Raw genomic sequence first — 20,729 nt, forward strand, 5'->3', positions numbered from 1 at the left:
CATTAAATTGCTGTTGCCAAGCAGCAGGAATGGCAGCGTGCTGACAAGTGAACAGAACCAAAAAGGAGAAAATTTACATAAATGAGACTTTTTTTCTGTCACAAAGTATTCCATGATTTTCACTGTGCTTCGGAGTTGATCCAAGACAACATTTAAAATAGTGGCACTCGGCCAGATGGCTGGGACCCATGTATGGCTCTTTCGTGTCCTTAGTGCAACTCTTTAACATGGCTGAATCAATTCCCCCTCCCCCTCACTTCAAAGAAGAAAATAAATAGAACCAACTTTTGAACTCTTGATGGCCAAGGTGAATGCTGGGATATGCCTGGGAAAGGCTCAGCAATACTGATTTTATAGTTTTACATAATGTTTATCAGCTATGATTAGGGGCCTCACATGTGCCTTCAGATGTATTCTTCCATGAAAATTTTTATTTTAATAAAAAATAAAATGTTAAGAATCTGTACTTATATTTGACAATTTCTACTTTTCTATTAGGAACATTTAGGGAAAAATATAACTAAACAAGTGGCTTTTGGAAAAGCAAGCAACATGATTAAAGAAAAAGTCAGTCAGCACTACTTTTCAGCTCCTGTACTGATACAGCACAAAATTTCATCTGGCATTAATCTGGAGAAGCAAAGTAGCCTAGAGCCCAGCAGTTCGTAAATTAAGGCTTTAAGACCAGGGATTCTCAACCCAGTCCTCCCGGAACCCCAAGCCAGTCTGGTTTTCAAGATATCCACAATAAATTTGCATGAGATACATTTGCGTGACCTGCCTCCATTGGAAGTAAGTGTATCTTATGCATTTTCATTGTTTCTCTGTTTCTATATTTTGTGGGTATCCTGAAAACCTGTCTGGCTTGGGGGTTCCCCAAGGACTGAGTTGAGACCCCCACCTAAATGTAACTTGCCTTGTGCTTGGGTTTGGAAGGGTGATTATTCAAATTCAAAATCCACCTTTAACCTAAATGGTGATTCCCAATAGCAATTGAAGGAAATGCCAGAGGAAAAAGTGACTCTTGGAACATGAGGTAAAGAAAAACGTTACAAATAAAAAAAGTTAGTTTACCAGTGATAAGTGAGAGTGCTCAGCAACACCATCTGTTACGCTGCAGGACCTTAATCTTGAAGGCGGTTCTCTCTGTTAAAATAAAACCAGTCCAGAAGTTACTTTATTTTACAGATGATCGGTCATTAACACAAATGATCCATCATTAACACAAAATTAGAGTTTAGCATAGTCTAAGATATTCATGAGAATAATTATTGTAGCAACTAAATCATGAAATGGGTGTCATCTCTGTAGAAACTTGTGCTTGCTATCTTCTTCATTTTCTTTATTTCTTCCACTGGAGCAAGAACACAATTGGTGAAAAAGGAGGCAACCTAGCAGATATTAATACCATTATCATCAAGGTCAAAACAAGAATATCCATTGGAAAAGATATGATTATTTAACCATTAAATGTGTTGTGTGAGGGGCTGAAAAGGCAGCATCGTTTCCAAATAAAGTATAACCCAATTGTATAGTCTGGATATCTCCAAATGCCAGATGACCTCGGGAGTTCAATATTGTATATTCCCAACCACGTTTATAGAGGCAAATAAATTGTTTCCGTTTCTTATTTTGGATTGCTCTATACAAACTACATCTTATGTTTTCATTTACACAACTAATACTCAAGTACAGGTACAGATCATCTAAAAACCAAGTGCATCTGACATCTTGTTCCTTTCTAAATTAAACCCTTTCCAAGATGGAAGATAAGCATACAGCTCAGACCTGGAAAGCATGGGTCCCTCAACACAACAGTTGCAACAAAATCAATTCAAAAGCAAGTATCACAGCTTGTTTGTATGAAAAGGCACTCATAACCCATTTGAAACTGTGGGCCATGGTCTATAATTCATGGATATGAACTACTTCTTACTCAGTGTCCCTTTGTGTTGCAGTTTAACATTCAGACATGAATGAGTTTTAAAGTGGCCTGAGGAATAAATTTTCTAAAACAGGAAAGTAAGTTACAGAAGGGATCATATTAACTTGCCAAAATAACTTTACAATAAAGTTATGGCCTAACTAGATAAAAAAAAATATAGGGCTCAATACTTAGCGGTACTTACCAGAGTAAGAGCTCCTACATATAGGTAATACCTGGATTTTTGGTGGCATCTAAATAACACCACTGAATATCATCACTAATCACCTCAGCACTATCTGGATGGTATCAGTGAGAGGCAGAGTCAAGATAGTACAGTGCCATTACCCAGAAAACTATCCAGACAAGTTAGGACAGCTAAGAAAGATTAAAACCATTCTTTTCAAGATCAGTCTTTCGTACTTTAGTTCAGTCGTTAGTCTTAATCAGTGGTGTGCTGGTAAATTTTTAACAACAGGCTCGCTCCCCGGTCCAACTCTGCGCCCCCCCGTTCCACCTCTGCGCCCCCCCCCCCCAATTGCCGGGGGGGGGGGGGGGGGTCATGCATACTCTTTACGGGAATTAATTTTTTTAATGCTTCCAGGTTCCAATCTAATTCAAGTTTAATGTGGGATAAATACCATAAGTAATAAATAGATAGAAACTCTGAACATTGAGAACCTGATTCCCATAACATGATGTCTGTTTTAGAAGCAGTAGAGTACCTGGGTTTTAAAAGATTTCGACAAATTCCTGAAGGAAAAGTCCATAAACTGCTAGTAAGCTGGACACTACTTATAACCAAACAGAAACTGTGGTTCCACGGTAAACATTAAAGCCATTACTTATCCGTGGGTGGCAAGAAGGAATCTTGTTACTCAGTTGGGATTCTTCTATGGTACTCGTGACCAGAATTGGCCCATGTTGGAGACAGGATACTGGACTAGATGGACTGTCTGCCCCAGTATGGCTTTTCTATGTAAAGCAGAAAAAGAGCATTTCACCAGGAACTCACCCATATAAAAAAACAAAAATTTTGATTTTGGTGTCTTCTCAGTAAACCATAAACCCTCTCCAGTTCCAAGGTTATTGAGAAGTACCTTTACTATAAAACCTACAAAATTACCCAGGACCTATAGAGCTAATTTATTTTAGCATAACACCACTAATTAACAGAAGTAGCACAAAGACTCTACCTAGAAACGCTCAAAATAGTAAATATTGCAGTGGAACCTAGAACATCAATATGCCTATTGTGGAAGGAACAAGCTGAATATTACGGATGCTTAAATAGCAACTCCATGCAGTACCTGGCCTCGGTCAAAAATATTGAACACAAATAGACCCTTTCCAAGTGCAGAATAAGTGACCACAACGTTTAAATATGGACATGTAGACAAAAATAAACATAACCCCTAAGAAGCCACACTCTGCACACAGCGCAACACTAGAGAAATGCAAACAGCACCCTACATTCTATAAATATTAAGAAATCAGTGTAAATTTCTTTTAACGCTGACATTTTCCATTCACTAAATTCAAAATAAAATTCTTTTCTACCTTTGCTGTCTGGTTGTTTTGTTTCTTTCTTATCATGTTTGTCAAAAAATACAAGCAGTGGGAATCAAGTATCAAAAAACCTCCCCAAAAGTCAAAGTAGTACTAAAATACAAGAAGCAGTTTTAAACTTAAAATAAGTATAATGATAGTAGATTCAAAAAACTAAAACAAACAAAAAAAAATCAAAATATCACATTCATATCACAACATCAAAAATGGTAAACGCCAGAATTCAATCAGTACACCAAACCCTAATGAAACAAGTCCACTTAATAACGTTGAAAAACAAATCCTAGAAAAGACTTATCTGTATTCCAGGAATCGAGTGCTAAATCTTCAGTATGGAGGACAAGTTTCCAAAATAGTGTCTAGGTTTGCTGTAGTCAATTCACAGCTGGTCGGTCATGCATTAGAAGAGTGTCGTAAATCCATGCTCATAAAACACAGTCCACGAGAACTGGCAATCTGGCATTTCTCATCTCCACCGCAATCTAGCATTTTTTTCCCACCTCCACCTCCTCAATCGGTTTCTCTCTCCCTTCCCTTCTGCTCACAGTCCGATGTCATTTTCCTTGCTTTTTCCACTTCACTCCCTGCCCCCTCCTTCTGCTGTAGTTCTCAGATCTTCTACCAGCATTAACTCTCCTCTCAAGGCAGCCTCGCTCTTTGGCGGCCCCAAAAGCTTTCTCACTGCACAGTACAACTTCCTGTTCCCGCGTAGGTGGGATGCTGCAGAAAGCTTCCAGAGCAAGCAAGAGGGGAGGGCGAGGCTGCCGGAAGTTCGGAGGACTACAGTGGTGGCACAGTGCAAGGTGGAGAGGGAAGTGAAATAGACGACAAACCGCAGGGAGGAGAGAAGGGTGCAACTTGCAAGACACCAGACCGCCACAGGATGTGAGGTGGGGGGATGCCAGATAATCATAGGCACGGACACTGCTGAGGGGCCTGAGCCAAGAATGGGGAGGGGGGGGGGGCGTGACTTCGCCCCTGTCAGGGAGGAGGGAGAAAGGAGGAGAAAAAAAACAGGTGCTTGTGTGCTGGCTGCCTGACTCCAACAACCGGCTCGCAAAAACCAGTAAAATTTAACAATAGGCTCTTGCGAGCCGGTGCGAGCCGGCTCCAGCACACCTCTGGTCTTAATCAAATTTTACTATGCAGGTATTAAGTGGAGTCTCTTAAGAAAACTACAAACTGAACAAAACACAGCTGCCCGCCTTATACATAGATCGCTGTGTTACATTAAATCTTCTATTCTTACGGATCTACATTGGTACCTATCAACAAAAGATTTCTTTTAAGCTCTGTGTTCTTGTTCATCAGATCCTTTATGGTATCTTATCATCTTATATGACAGATCTCATATTAGGTTATCACCACAAAATGCCACCTCATCATCTAGAGAATATCTCATATCACATTTCCCAAGTTGTAAAAATGTAACCTACAAAACTATCCATAATGCTAATTTTTCTTACCAAAGTACCAAATTCTGGAACTCATTATCCAAGTATATCAGACACTCAGTCGATTATATGTTGTTCAGAAGTTTACTTAAAGACCATGTCTTTAGATCTGTATTCAGCTAATATGAAAAGAATTTTTTAAATAATTGTATTCTTCTATTAATGTTAATTGTCTTATAATGCTTCTTAATTTGTTATGTAAGCCACACTGAACCCAAGTTTTCTTAGGAAAATGTGGAGTAGAAATGTCATCATAAATAAATAAACTGTCATAGCTTACCTGGATAGTTTTCTGGGTATCGGTGCTGAATACAACAGTACCTGGATATCTGGGTATCAGTAAAAATTACAATTTTCATTTGAATCCAACACTGACTACAGTGTTATACATTATATATTACAAGTGAAGTATGGCTAGGAAACATGGAGGGGCATTTTCAAAATAACATCCAAGTTAGAATTGGGACATCCCACTCATAATGTCCCCAAAAAACCTGTTCATCTCACCGCCATTTTCGAACAGGAAAACTGTTGGGGTTTCCTATTCAAAAGTACATGAGAAAATCCAAAATGAACAGCCATTTTTCAAAATAAAACGTCCAAATTATGAACACCAAACAACCAGGGACAAGGATGTCTGTCTTGCAGCATTTGTACAAAAATGGCCACACAGACATCCCTGCAGAGCAGAAGGGCAGCCTTGTGGTCAATGCAGTGGACTTTAATCCAGCACAACCAGGTTCATATTCCACTGCAACTCTGTTATTTTAAATAGCGAGACAGGAAAATACCTATTGTACTTGACTGTGCTCCACCTCAATAACCCTCAGGCTTGCAGGTGTCTAATATTTATTTATTCATTCATTCATGACATTTATACCCCACATTAGTCCGAAATAGACTCAAGTTCAATATGGCTTAAAAACAATAAAGTGAATAAAACATAATAATGTACACAATATAATACGACACCTAGATCCCTTTCTTGGTCTGTGACTCCTAACGTGGAACCTTGCATGACACAGCTATAATTCGGGTTCCTCTTTCCCACATGCATCACTTTGAACTTGCTCACATTAAATGTCATCTGTCATTTAAATGCCCAGTCTCCCAGTCTCGTAAGGTCCGCTTGTAATTTTTCACAATCCTCCCGCGATGTAACGACTTTGAATAACTTTGTGTCATCAGCAAATTTAATTACCTCACTAGTTACTCCCATCTCTAGATCATTTATAAATATGTTAAAAAGCAGTGGTCCCAGCACAGAGCCCTAGGGAACCCCACTAACTACCCTTATCCATTGAGAATGAATACTGACCATTTAATCCTACTCTCTGTTTTCTATCTTTTAACCAGTTTTTAATCCACAATAGAACACTACCTCCTATTCCAAGACTCTCCAATTTCCTCTGGAGTCTTTCATGAGGTACTTTGTCAAACGCCTTCTGAAAATCCAGATACACAATATTAACCGGCTCCCCTTTATCAGCATGTTTCTTCACCCCTTCAAATAAATGCAGTAGATTGATGAGGCAAGATTTGCCTTCACTAAATCCATGTTGACTTAAGTCTCATTAATCCATGCTTTTGAATATGCTCTGTAATTTTGTTCTTAATAATAGTCTCTACCATTTTGCCCGGCACTGACGTTAGACTCACCGGTCTATAATTTCCCGGATCTCCTCTGGAACCTTTTTTAAAAATCGGTGTTACATTGGCCACCCTCCAATCTTCCAGTACCACGCTCGATTTTAAAGATAACTTACATATTTCTAACAAGAGCTCCACAAGCTCATTTTTCAGTTCTATCAGTACTCTGGGATGAATAACATTCGGTCCAGGAGATTTGCTACTCTTCAGTTTGTAGAACTGCCCCATTACATCCTCCAGGTTTACAGAGAATTCATTAAGTTTCTCCGACTCGTCAGCTTCGAATACCATTTCTGGCACTGGTATCTCACCCAACTCTTCCTTGGTGAAGACCGAAGCAAAGAATTCATTGAATCTCTCTGCTACGGCTTGTATTCTGTGATCGCCCCTTTTACCCCTCGGTCATCTAGCAGTCCAACTGATTCTTTTGCCGGCTTCCTGCTTTTAATATACCTAAAAAAATTTTACTATGTGTTTTTGCCTCCAACGCAATCTTTTTTTCGAAGTCCCTCTTAGCTTTCCTTATCAGTGCTTTGCATTTGACTTGACATTCCTTATGCCATTTCTTATTATTTTCAGTCGGTTCCTTCTTCCATTTTCTGAAGTATTTTCTTTTAGCTCTAATAGCTTCCTTTACCTCACTATTTCACCACGCCGGCTGTCGTTTGGTCTTCCATCCTCCTTTTTTAATATGCAGAATATATTTGGCCTGGGCTTCCAGGATGGTGTTTTTGAACAGCAACCACGCCTGATGTAAATTTTGACCCTCGCAGTCGCTCCTCTAAGTTTTCTTTTATTTATTTATTTATTTCATTTATACCCCGCCTTTTGCCACAGTTTTGCAGCCCCAAAGCGGCTTACAATGAACTAATAAAATAGCTACAGTTCTTTCACCATTCTTCTCATTTTATCATAGTCTCCTTTTCTAAAGTTAAACGCTAACATATTTGATTTCCTATGTATACTTACTTCAAAGCTAATATCAAATCCGATCATATTATGATCAATGTTATCAAGCGGCCCCAGCACCATTACCTCCCGCACCAGATCATCCGCTCCACTAAAGACTAGGTCTAGATTTTTCCTTCTCTCGTCGGTTCCTGTACCAGCTGCTCCATAAAGCTGTCCTTGATTTCATCAAGGAATTTTACCTCCCTAGTGTGTCCCGATATTACATTTACCCAGTCACCCATTATTATTGTGTTGCCCAATGGTTTGGAGGATCTGAGGAAGCATGGTTTACTAGACATAGGTCTTGTCCTGATGTATCTGATTAATTTCTTTCACTAGGTGGCCAGATAGTTGGGATCGAGGAACAGCGCTGGATGTGGTTTACTTAGATTTGAGCACAGCCTTTGCTGATGACACGTGGAGGAGCATATGAACGTCCGCCGGCCAAATAGATTGCTGGCGATCTATGTTGGCCAGAAACCGTATTATCGAAAAAGATGGCCGGCCATCTTTTTTTCGATAATACGGTTTAGGCCCGGCCAAATGCCGTGGAGTTCGCTGGATTTGAGATGGCCGGGTTTGTTTTTCAGCGATAATGGAAAGTTATGTCGGCCATCTCAAACCCCTGCCAAATTCAAGGCATTTGGCCGTGGGAGGAGTCAGCATTTTTAGTGCACTGGCCCCCCTGACATGCCAGGACACCAACCAGCCACCCTAGGGGTCACTGCGGTGGACTTTAGAAAAGCTCCCACGTACATAGCTCCCTTACTTTGGGAGCTGAGCCCCCAACCCCCCCCCCCCCAAACCCACTACCCACAAATGCACTGCACCCACTAAAATTGCTCCAGGACCTGCATACAGCCTCTAGGACTTATTGCTGCTGTATAACTTTGGCACACCAGTTCACACCTGAAGACTAATCTCTCTGAAAAGTCCTTTCTTGAAATAACCACGTTTACTCACAGTTAACTGCAGATCAGATGTTGTGCCCCACTGGCAAAGAGTCCCTGGTACTAAGATTAGCAGTAGGTCAGAGCTGGCACAATGGTGTACAATGCCCTCTTTCAAAACCATTCAAGGTAAGAACTACGTTCTCTAACGTGGGTAACACAGGAAAGGGAACTAAAACTGGCTCACAAAAATGGCCACTACCCGCATGGACTACAACAGGAAACAAAACAGGGCACACTCTGACCCAGTTAGCAGGGGGGAAAAGCACCATGGGAGTAGAGCCCAGTATCCTACACCCACCACAATGCATTGCTAATGTGACTCTGCAGGGCACCTAACAGAAAAGGTGTCACACTCACCTGAGAGCCACATCACAACCAGGGAAAGGCTGTCGGAGGATACAACACATTCTGCTGTCATGGAGGTGGGTACGGCATTTGAGGCTGGCATACAGGCTGGCAAAAAAGGTTTTTATTTTTATTTTTTTTAGTTTGGAAGGGGATTGGTGACCACTGGGGGAGTATGGGGAGGTCATCCCCCATTCCCTCCAGTGGTTATCTGGTCAGTTGGGGCACCTTTTTGAGGCTTGGTCGTGAAAATAAACAGGACCAAGTAAAGTCGGTGAAATACTGCTTAAAGCCACTTTTTTTTCCCATTATCGGCGAAAGCCGGCCATCTGGTAGGCCACGCCCATGCCCGCCCCATGTCCTGCCTTCGCTAATCTACCGACACGCCCCTTGAACTTTCGCCGGCGAAGCGACGGGGAAAGCGGCGATGCTGTCAAAAATGCCGTTTTCAATTATACCGATTTCGCCGCTTTTAAGAAATCGCCGGCCATCTCCAGATTTGTGTCGGAAGATGGCCGGCGATCACTTTCGATTATAAGCTGGAAAGTTATTCAAAGTCGTTAACTCGCGACAGAATTGTGAAAAATTACAGAAGGACCTTACGAGACTGAGAGACTGGGCGGCTAAATGGCAGATGACGTTTAATGTGAGCAAGTGCAAGGTGATGCATGTGGGAAAAAAGAACCCGAATTATAGCTATGTCATGCAAGGTTCCACGTTAGGAGTACGACCAAGAAAGGGATTTGGGTGTCGTCGTCGATAATACACTGAAACCTTCTGCTCAGTGTGCTGCTGCGGCTAGGAAAGCGAATAGAATGTTGGGTATTATTAGGAAAGGTATGGAAACAGGTGTGAGGATGTTATAATGCCATTGTATCGCTCCATGGTGCGACCGCACCTTGAGTATTGTGTTCAATTCCGGTCACCACATATCAAGAAAGATATAGTAGAATTGGAAAAGGTGCAGCGAAGGGTGACTAAAATGACAGCAGGGATGGGACGACTTCCTATGAAGAAAGACTAAGGAGGCTAGGGCTTTTCAGCTTGAAGAAGAGACGGCTGAGGGGAGACATGATAGAGGTATATAAAATAATGAGTGGAGTGTAACAGGTGGATATGAAGCGTCTGTTCACGCTTTCCAAAAATACTAGGACTAGGGGGCATGCAATGAAACTACAGTGTAGTAAATTTAAAACAAATCAGAGAAAATGTTTCTTCACCCAACGCGTAATTAACTCTGGAATTCGTTGCCGGAGAATGTGGTGGAGGAGGTTAGCTTAGCAGAGTTTAAAAAGGGGTTAGACTGGTTTCCTAAAGGACAAGTCCATAAAGCACTACTAAATGGACTTGGGAAAAATCCACAATTCCAGGAATAACATGTACAGAATGTTTGTATGTTTAGGAAGCTTGCCAGGTGGACAGGATGCTGGGGTCGATGGACCCTTGGTCTTTTCCAAGTGTGGCATTACTTATGTACTTATGTACGTACCTAGGCTACTTACAAAACTTACTGTCTTCAGTGAAGACCTTAAAGTGACTGACTAGGTTAGAAACTGGATGAGTGGGAAGTGAAAAAGGGTAGTGGTAAACAGAGTTCACTCAGATGAAAAAGATGTTAACAGTGGAGTGCCACAGTGATGATCCTTGGATCTGGTGGGTTTTTTTTTTAATTATCCTTTATTAATCATTTAATAATTCACACAACAATGTGATTATGCAATTCACATTCAAATAACAAAAGAAATTCTTTACACAATGTAATATAAGGAAACAATAAACACTTTTTTTTTCCGTCCACAACTAAAGAAAAGCGATTCCAAGAAAAGGAAAAAAAAAGCAAAAAATATTAGATTATTATTACACACTTGCTACCTGTAAATTCAGACTCCAGCCTGATGTGTAGGAGGGCATGTAACAGTCACTTCAACTCTAGCATCTAGAAAGTCTTTAAGCTGTTTAGGGTCTACAAATTGAAATTGTTTGCCCTCAAGCAGAACAGTACATATACAAGGAAAACGTAAAACAAAATTAGCTTTCAAGGCTTCTACTCTGGGACGGAGTTCCAGAAAGGCCCTACGTCTCACTTGTGTCGGCTAGAAAGATCAGGAAAAATGGATCTGGTGTTTTCAACATTTTTGTGAGCAATATTCTGGAAGGGCTGTCTGGAAAGATTTGCCTTTTTGCAGGCAATACCAAAATATAGCATGAAGAAGATGCTAGTGAACCCTGAAGAGTTGTCTAGAATTTGATATCTAAGATTTATGCTAAAAAATGCAGGGGTCACGCATGTGGGCTGTAAGGGAGCAGATACAGTTAGCGGATGAAGTACTTCTGTGCACAAAAGATGATCTTAAGGTGGCCAAAAAGGTAGAGAAAAGAGGCAGGAAAAAAAATGTGATAATGCCTCTGTATAGGTTTCTAGTGATACCCCATTTAGAATATTACACACAGACATAGAGACCACACCTTCAAAAGGATATTAAAAAAAATGATGTAGTAAGTCAGAGGGCAGCTACTACAATGCTCAGTGGTCTTTGTCAAAGCATATGGGGACAGACTTAAATATCTCAATATATAAACTTTGGAAGAAAGGTAGCAGAGGGGTGTTATGATAGAGACATTTAAATATTTCTGTAGCATCAATGCACAGGAGGCTAGTGAGTTTTTCAATTGAAAGGAAGCTTGGAATGAATGGGCATGGGATGAAGGTGAAAGGGAGAGTCCCAGAAATAATCTAAAGCAATACTGGCATGGGATGAAGGTGAAGAGACCCAGAAATAATCTAAGGCAATAGGCGATTCAAGATGGCCGCGCCCTTGAGACGCTAGCAGGCTACACTCTAGCTCCCTGAAGGGAAAATCATTCAAACATGCCGAAAAGACGGGGCCGTCCTGCCTCCAAAGCCCGCAACGGCAAGTCTTTACTCTCAAGATATTCGAACCGCTTCTTCAGGCAGCGTCTACTCAAACTATTTCGGCGATTTCAAATGTCGGAAGGCAGCCCGCTGAGTAGCGCCGGTGCGAGTGGAGGCCTGGAAGCTTCTCCTGGGCTTGAGCTGACGCTCAGCCCCGACTCGAGGGAACCGCCCCCGCAACCTGCAGGGTATAGCACACCAACCGAGGCGTCTCTGGACTTGCTTTCCCGAAGTGGTGTAAGTCTACAGGGCCGGGAGGAAATAGATCCGGTTGGATGTGAACTGAGGTCTCGGACACAAACACCTATTCTATCGAAGGTGGAAGAAGCTGCTAGCTTGATATTGGAGAAAACTTCGGATAAAGAGGTACTACCCACACAATTTTCTTTTGAAATTAAAAAACCAGCGGAAGTAACGCTAGATTCGCTGTGGACCTTGATAGTTGGCCTAGGAAAATCTCTTGTCCCGCAAGTAAATAAATTGAATCAGGATTTTTTGGCTCTTGACCAAAAAACTAAAATTCTGGATACTAAAGTTGAAAAATTAGAGCAAACGGATAAAGATATGATCTTGGAAGTTAAAAAACTTCAAACTCAACAGAGACTATGGTTAAAGACTTGATTTTCCTGTGAAAAAAAACAGAGTTACTGGAAAATTCAGTTAGAAGTAACAATCTTCGTTTATTAAATTTTCCAAGACAGTTGTCTAAATCCCCAAGGGAAATGTTAAAGAAGTATTTAATGGAAATACTTGAAGTAAAAGAAGAGATGATTCCACCTTTCTCTCGGATATACTACCTTCCAATATTAAATCAAGAAAACCAGAAACAAGATCTTAATATTCCAGCTATACTTGAGTCTTCCGAAAATGATCCTGTCATTCCTACACTATTGATATGACGGTAGCATTACCACCAGATAAGGCATGGTTAATGAAAATGTATTTTAGAAATAAAGACAAAGTGTTCTTAGGCCAAAAAATTCAGATATTTCCTGATGTCTCTCGCGAGACACAAAAAAAGCAAAGACAATTTCTTTTGATGAAGCCAGCAGTGTTACAGCTGGGAGCTATTTTCTTTCTTAGATTTCCTTGTAAATGTGTGGTAAAATACTAATCCCTTAAATATGTATTTTTTGAACCAACTCAGCTAACAGCCTTTTTAGTGTCTAGACAAAATAAGGAAATTGAAAATGTCATCTTCCCTTGGATGTGGATAATTATGACACCGAATAGTGTAGCCTGTAAATTTCTCAAGTGAATGTTCCTAGAAAAGTATTCCTGTTAGAATAATTCCACTTTTTCTTTTTCATTTTGAATCCCATATTGTGGACTTGAGTGGGGGATTTCAATTTAAAATATTTTTTTCTTTTCCTTTTTCTGTTAATTATTTCCTAAAATTGTATATGATACGAAATGTACCACTTTTCAAACAAGTTGAATACTTGATTCTATGTATAAAATTGTTATAAATAAAAAAAAATAATAATAATAATCTAAGGCAATACTTTTTCCACAGAAATAGAGTGGTGGATGCATGGAACATTCTACCAGTGGAGGAGACCTAGCCTGTATCTGAATTCAAGAAAGCATGGGAAAACACTTAGGATCTCTTAGGGAGAGGAAGAGAGATAGTGGATGGTATAGATGTGGGTATACAGACTTTATCTGCCTGTCAATATCTATGTTTCTAATATATTTCAACGTAGCAAAGAGAGGGTCAGGAAGTACATAAGCAAAGACAACACAAAAAAGCACAAACAGCCTTCAAGACAGGAGCAACAAGAGATCTTTAATTCAAAGACCTCACACGGGCCGTGTTTCGACATACAACACCTGCATCGGGGGTGAACTGGAGTAAATTACTCAAAATAGTCACAAATAGTACTTGTCTTCAAAAAGAAGAGTAGGTTCCAGTCTGACGCTTGAGACCATGTTCGTTAGCGACTATTACCCAGTATCTGCATAACTTCCGGGATCACTATGATCACTTGCAGATTACCCAGCACTGCAGGTGATCAGTCTGGTCAGGGGAGATATTCAGGAGCACTGCCTGGTAAAGTACTGCTAAATATCCCCTCCCAGCCCACTCAGTGTAGTTTAACCAGGCAGAAGTTTAGTTTATTGAAATTTGACACAACGCTAAGCCTAACTGGCAGATCTAGGCAGTTTACATCGGTCCAAAATCTTCAGAAAAATAGAAAGGAACTACAACCATATTTGATAGGAAAGGATAACAGGTATACAAAGAGTTTAATCACACATGAAAAGAGAAAGGAAGGGGGGGGAGGATGTAGAGGTGGGAAAGACAAGATGAGAGAGCTATGGTATTTATTTATTGCATTTGTACCCCACATTTCCCACCTATTTGCAGGCTCAATGTGGCTTACATAGTACTGTCAAAGGTGTTGGGATAACAAATACAAAGTCGGTATAGTGATCGTATGAGGTATAAGTGGAGGTTCGGAATGGATGAAGATTGTGTGATGTCCTGTTCGATCATAGTCATGCTGTGTTGGTAGGTGAAGAGGGTTATGTGGGGTCGTTGGGGTAGGGCCTTTTTGAAGAGGTTGGTGTTTAGTGATTTCCTGAAGTTCAAGAGCGTGGATTGTTTTCATAGCTTTTTGGGAGCCCATTCCATAGCTGTGCGCTTATGTAGGCGAAGCTGGCTGCGTACGGTGTTTTGTATTCAGTCCTTTGCAATTTGGGTTAGTGTAGGTTTAGGTAGGATCTTGACGATCTGACTTGTTTCTTATTGTGAGTCTATAAGGTCTGTCATGTATCCGTACATGATTTTGTGAATTAAGGTGCAGATTTTGAAGATGATCCGTTCTTTGATTGGGAGCCAATGCAACTTTTCTCAGAGGGGTTTGGCACTTTCGAAGTGTGTTTTGCTGAATATAAGCCTGGCTGCTGTATTTTGGGCGGTCTGGAATTTTTTTATGAGTTGTTCTTTGCAGCCCGTGTAGATTCCATTGCAATAATCTTGCACAGCTTAGGGCCATTGATAGTATTATGTATCGAAAAGTGGCTCTTGGAAGAAAGGTTTCATCGTTTGAGCTTCCACATTGAATAGAACATTTCTTGTTACAGAGTTTCTTGGCTCTCGAGGGTAAGGTGTGTGATAGAGTATGACACCGAATATGTTTCAAACTGCTGAGGTAGGGAGGGTATGTCCTGGAGTATTTATGGTTGTGGGTTTGCATTTGTTATGTGGAGAGGAGAGGATGAGGCAATGTGTTTTTCGGTGTTCAGTTTCAGCTGGAATGAGTTTGCCCAGAGTCCATAATGTTCAGACTATCGTTGATTTTGTTGGTTCTTTCTGTCAGATCATGTCTGAAGGGGATGTATATTGTAACATCCTCTGCGTAAATGAATGGGTTAAGGCCTCGGTTGGATAAGGACTATGCCAGTGGAATCATCATCATGTTAAGAGTATTGGTGATAATGGTGATCCTTGAGGTACTCCGCAGACTGCTTTCCACGGTGGTGATATGTTTGACTTTGATTTTACTTGATAAGTTCCGGTGGTTAGAAGCCTTTGATCCAGTTAAGTACGTTTCCTTCAATCCCAAAGTGGCTAGTATTCTTAGTAGTATGTTGTGGTTTACCATGTCGAATGCGCTTGAAATGTCGAACTGGAGGAGTATGCTTTTGCCTGTGGCAATCTGCTGCTTGAATTTGGCCAGGAGGGTGACTAGGACAGTTTCGGTGGAGGGATCGGAATCCTGATTGTGAATTATGTAGTATTGAGAACTTGTCCAGGTATTCTGTAAGCTGTTTAGTCATGAAGCTCTCCATCATTTTTACTACTAATGGGATAGACGCAAATGGGTGGTAATTGATGATATCGCTTGTGCTTTTCTTGGCGTCTTTTGGTGTTGGGGTGAGTAGGATGTTGCCATGTTCCTCAGGGAAGAGACCTTGTTGTAACATGAAGTTTAGATGGGATGTAAGGTCTGCTATGAAGCGGTCTGGGGCAGACTTGAGTAGATGACTGGGACACATATCCAGTTTACAGTGGGCTTGGCGAACCTGAGAGTCGCTTGTGTAACTGATTCGGAGTTGAGGAAATTAAATGTTGTCCAAATGCGGTCAGCCGGGTATCCTTCGGAGGATGGGTCCAGATCATTGAAGAAGATTTCGATGTCGGTATTGTGATGAGGACGTGTGCTGCGTAGTTTTATTATTTTTTCGTTAAAGTAGTTAGCAAGTGTGTCTGCGGTTGAGATGTCTGTGTTGGTTGTGGTGATAGGGGTGGTGTCTAGTAACTTATTTACGAGTTGGAATAGTTTCTTCACATCTTTGTAGTCCAGTCCTAATTGGTTTTGTAGTAGGACCTTTTAGTTTGTTTTATTGCGTATTTGTATTTTCTATGTATTTGTTTCCATGAGTTGAGTGTGTGCTCATCTTTTGTCTTTCTCCATACTCGTTCAAGTTTCTAGATTGTGTTTTGAGCTTTTTAGTTTGTCATTGAACCAAGGTATAGTGTTTTGTCTTATGATATTTTTGTTTTCAAGGGTGCTATTTTGTTTAGTACGCTGTTGCATCTGCCATCCCAGTGGTTGAGATAAAGTATGGAATCAGTGCATGTTGTCCATTCGTTGTCGTATATTTGTTGCCACAATATTTGTGGATCGATTTGCCCTCTTGTAGTGGAAAGTAGTAGTTCTGGTGTACTGTTTGAGCCACTTCTTCCGCCAGTTTAGAGTTAGGTTCGTTTTGTAATGGTCAGTCCAAGGTATTCCTGTCCATTTGATTGTCTGTTTTAATAGAATTATTGTCTGTAGGTAGTATGATTTGATAGGAGGTCCAATGTAGTCTTTTGATATGGGTAGTTTGCATGTGGGGCCATTTAAAATCCCAGGACTGTAGGAAGTCTTTACATTCAAGTGCGTTTGTGGAGTTGGGGTCTTCTAGGTGAGGCTAAGGTCACCTAGTAGCAGTATGTTGTTGTTATTACACAGTTGTTTGATATGACGTCCATGAAGGTAGGCTGACTTCTTCCAGTTGCCTTGGGGTGTGTAGAATAATATGCAATCCAGATGATCGGTTAGGGAGTTGTTATAGATTCTAAATGAGGCAATTTCTAGTTGCGGTGTTATGGAGGCAGCTGTGGTTTTCAGTGGTGAATTTTTTCTCGGTATATTAGTGCTATGCCTCCACCTCTCTTTTCCGATGTGGCTCGGTGGGTGATTTTGTAATATGGCGGGCACAATTCAAGGATTATGAGGTCGTTTTGGTTGTGAATCCATGTTTTATTGATAAAGATGAGATCAAGGTTTTCTGAGGTGATCCAATCTGATATTGTTGTTGATTTGTTGATTACGGATCTAGCATTGATGTAGCCTACCTGGATGTTTTGGTATGGGGCTTCTAGGTTTGGTGTTATGTGGATTTTTGTTAGTTGTCGTTCCTTGGGTGATGTGTATTTGTTGTGGTCTTTCCTCGCGTTTTGTTGGTGATGTCCATGTTTAGATAGTTTTCCTTTAGTGTGATGAGAGTCAGTTTGGTGGAGTGTGGAATGTTTGATCAGTCTTTGGTGATTTGTAGGGTGGGTATGAAGTAATGTTCTATGAGTGGGATGGATAGTGCTAGGTGGATCAGTGAAAGGGAGTAGATTACCAGAAGTATTTTGATTGTGTTCATTTTGGTGTCAATTTAGGATATATAGGTTACTCACAGTCAGATGCTCGGGAGTGAAGTCCTGGACACCTATAAGTCAGGCTTACAGTGAGAGTGGGAGCTCAGCGAGTTCTGATGGGAATACAGGCTCACAGTGAGAGTTCAGCAGTTCTGATAGAAGTAGAGCCTCAGAAGCAAGCTGCCTATTGTGGGAGGTGCTTCTGGTATCACCAACCGTCTGCCTGGTTTGAAATTATGTTGTGAAAGATGATGCCTGAGGAAAGCCTTTCCCAAGAGCAGGCTACAATAAAGGTTGGAGCTCAGCAGCTCTAATAAGAGTGTAGACTGCTATAACAGTAGGAGCTTAGCAGCTCTAATAAGAGTGTAGACTGCTATAACAGTAGGAGCTCAACAGTTCTAAAGTAAGTGCAGGCTCACAGTGAGAGTGGGAGCTCAGCAGTTCTGATGGGAATACAGGCTCACAGTGAAGTGAGAGTTCAGCAGTTCTGATAGAAGTAGAGCCTCAGAAGCAAGCAGAAAGGGAAATGTGGGGTGGGGAAGGGAAGGGAATGGAGAACAGCATCTAATCCAGAGCAGTTATACACTAGGCTAAGCCAAAGGACTGGGAGAAAGCCAGGCCTTTAGTCCTGCTTTAAAGTTCTAAAGGACAGTTCTGTGCAAATGTGTAAAGGAAGTGAATTCCAATGAGAGGGTGCTGCAAAAAGAATGCACAATGTCTAGTAGAATCGAACTGAGCAAACGTACGAGGCAGGTAAGACCAGACAACAGTCATTCAATGAGCGGAGAAGATGGACAGGAGAATATGGGGTAATGAGAGAAGAAGATATTGTGGAAGGCCAAGCCCATGGGCCTTGAAGATGAGTGTCAGCAATTTTAAATGAGGCACTGGTTTATGGGAAGCCAGTGATATTGTTGAAAATGGGGGAAAAGGGGGAGTCTCTCCTGCCCAGTTAATATGTTTTGAATATCTGGCCCTACATCTCCAAACACATACCTTCAACATGTATGTACACATCCTTAGACATCTCATATACACAATCCCACAAAGAACCAACACACTCTATTCTCCCTACAACATCTCGCAACACTAACTACATTCCCATTCTCCAAATCCATGTTAGGAAGCATTCCCCAAACCACGCTTCTACAGACTTTCTCTACTTGACAATAAAGCACAACACTGTTTTAAACTAGATATACTGCACTAAAATTCAACTCCATGAGAAAGCACCTATACAAAAGAGAATCATACAAAGACCCAGTTATTTATACCAGCCCTTCACCTGCTTGCATATAATGTGAGAAAACCTTTATTACTGTGGGCTCGTCATTACCCGTAACAGTTTGAAGAATGAGCTCTCTTATCTGGGACATTTGGCTTTAAAAATGATAAGTAATGTTACAATTTATCTATAAAAGTGGCACAGATTCATTCATGCTATATTAAATAACTAGGGGGGTCACCACCAATCTGTTATATCTGCATGTGAACACATTAATGGTAAAAGCAGAACACTATTGTATCAAATTTTAAGGCAATTATTCTTAAATTAGCCACACTATAGAGATTGTAATTAGTTTATACAGTTGCCAGTTCTGTGGGAGCTTGAATATCTGCAGTATCAGATAGGTGCTTGATCTGCTTTTTCAATCTCTTGGACTCGTGGCAGCTGGAAGAATGGAGATATGACGTGGGAGAGCTATCAGACAGCTGTCTTATGTTGAGCGTTACCCTCCCCCACTACCCACACAAGCACCCACAATAGTACCCACAAAGCAGCTGCCAATATCTTTATTGGAACAACAACAAGTTCCACTTTAACATTATTGCATTTAAACTTCCATCCACATCACAGGCTTCAAGGTAGGGGGGGTGAGGGGTAGTGGTAGGGAGCACTGGGAGCTGCATATCTGTGCTCAAACAACTTATCAACCCAGCAATGTCTAAATACTTTAAGAAATTCAGAAACTTCCACATTCTCCGAGGACATGCAGGCCTTGAAATGTTCACATCTGGGCGACGTCATTTGACGGAACTCGGTGCGGATGCTAACTAGTAAGTGGAAAATTCTAGCAGCATCCCATCATGTATATGCTCGTGCCTTCTCACCCAATGCACGAGTGCAGATCATCCAGTCTTTGATTTTCCGCAGAGCTGAGAGGAAGTATTCTGTATTTATCTCCCTCATACTGCATTTTTGTCAAAGTCTTCTTTGTGCCCTCCCACGTGGGTTTTTTGGTTTATTTTTCAAGTTATTTTTTCTGCTTCTATTTTGCCGTAACCCTTGTATTTTGTTACATTTTTCGGCTCTTAAAGTTTTCATTATTTTTCAGTGTGGCTATGCTATTAGGTCGCAGCCCCAACCTCAATTTGAACATTGTCCTTTTTTAACAGTTCAAGACTGAGGAGCTTAATTTAGCCCAGATACTTTTTTTGATGTCACAGAAGACCCACAGTGGCTTCAAGAAGTGCATCAAGTGTACACACATGATTTCTGCTACAGATCCATACAATTGCCTAGTGGTTAGGGTACTGGACTTTGGTCCTGGGGAACTGAGTTCAATTCCCACTTCAGGCACAGGCAGCTCCTTGTGACTCTGGGCAAGTCACTTAACCCTCCATTGCCCCATGTAAGCTACATTGAGCCTGCCATGAGTGGGAAAGCACAGGGTACAAATGTAACAAAAAAAAATTGTGCTTCGGGTACCTGGGCCAGATTATGACACCTCTGATTGTGATCGCTGTTTAAAATGCAGGTGAGAACTCAGCAAGTGCTCACAGGGAGCATCTTTTCGGCTCCTCAAAGGCCGAACCATGACTTTGGCACTGGCAGCATCGACCTCCATGGCTGCTTCGACTTCGGTGTCCACTGGGAGTGCACCGGCATCAAGTGGGTCTCTACCTGCCTCGATACCAGGTGCTGGTCAAGCATCGGACCCGGCACCAAGGACCTATACAGATTCAGTGTCATCCTCATTGGCACTGGGGGACCGAGGCTCTACGCATTGGGGGAAGCTCAAGAAGCACAAACATCGATATTCCTCGACACACGGTACCTGGAGCACTGGAACATCAGTACCTCCAATACCTGAGAAGCACAGGTGCCGGGAGCAGCACTCCCCCTCCTTGGAAGAGGTGCCAATGTGAAAGTCACCGGTTCGGCCCCATCTTCTTAGGCTGCCTCTGCCCATGCCCACCTTTGATGAGCGGTTCCGCAGCATGATCCGAGAGGAACTGGTGCAGTTGAGGCAGGGGCTCTTGCTTTTGCATTGAGGGTGCTTGCACCACTGGCTGAACTTCCCAAGGCCTCTCCGAGACTCCATTG

At 41.5% G+C, this 20,729-nt stretch overlaps 1 protein-coding gene across 1 annotated transcript in view; it reads right to left on the reverse strand.

Moving 5' to 3' along the window:
• Nucleotides 1-1,074: 1,074 nt before the first annotated feature.
• LOC115459242 (E3 ubiquitin-protein ligase NEDD4-like) overlaps nucleotides 1,075-20,729 on the reverse strand; it is a gene marked incomplete at its 3' end in the record, with an annotated part of 92,613 nt that continues 72,958 nt past the window's right edge. Inside the window, exon 11 of the mRNA XM_030189100.1 lies at nucleotides 1,075-1,146. Within this exon, the coding sequence (XP_030044960.1) occupies nucleotides 1,075-1,146 (72 nt within the window). The remainder of the gene's footprint in view (nucleotides 1,147-20,729) is intronic.

Source organism: Microcaecilia unicolor, unplaced genomic scaffold (assembly GCF_901765095.1).
Source record: "Microcaecilia unicolor unplaced genomic scaffold, aMicUni1.1, whole genome shotgun sequence".
In the NCBI taxonomy this organism is placed as follows: domain Eukaryota; kingdom Metazoa; phylum Chordata; class Amphibia; order Gymnophiona; family Siphonopidae; genus Microcaecilia; species Microcaecilia unicolor.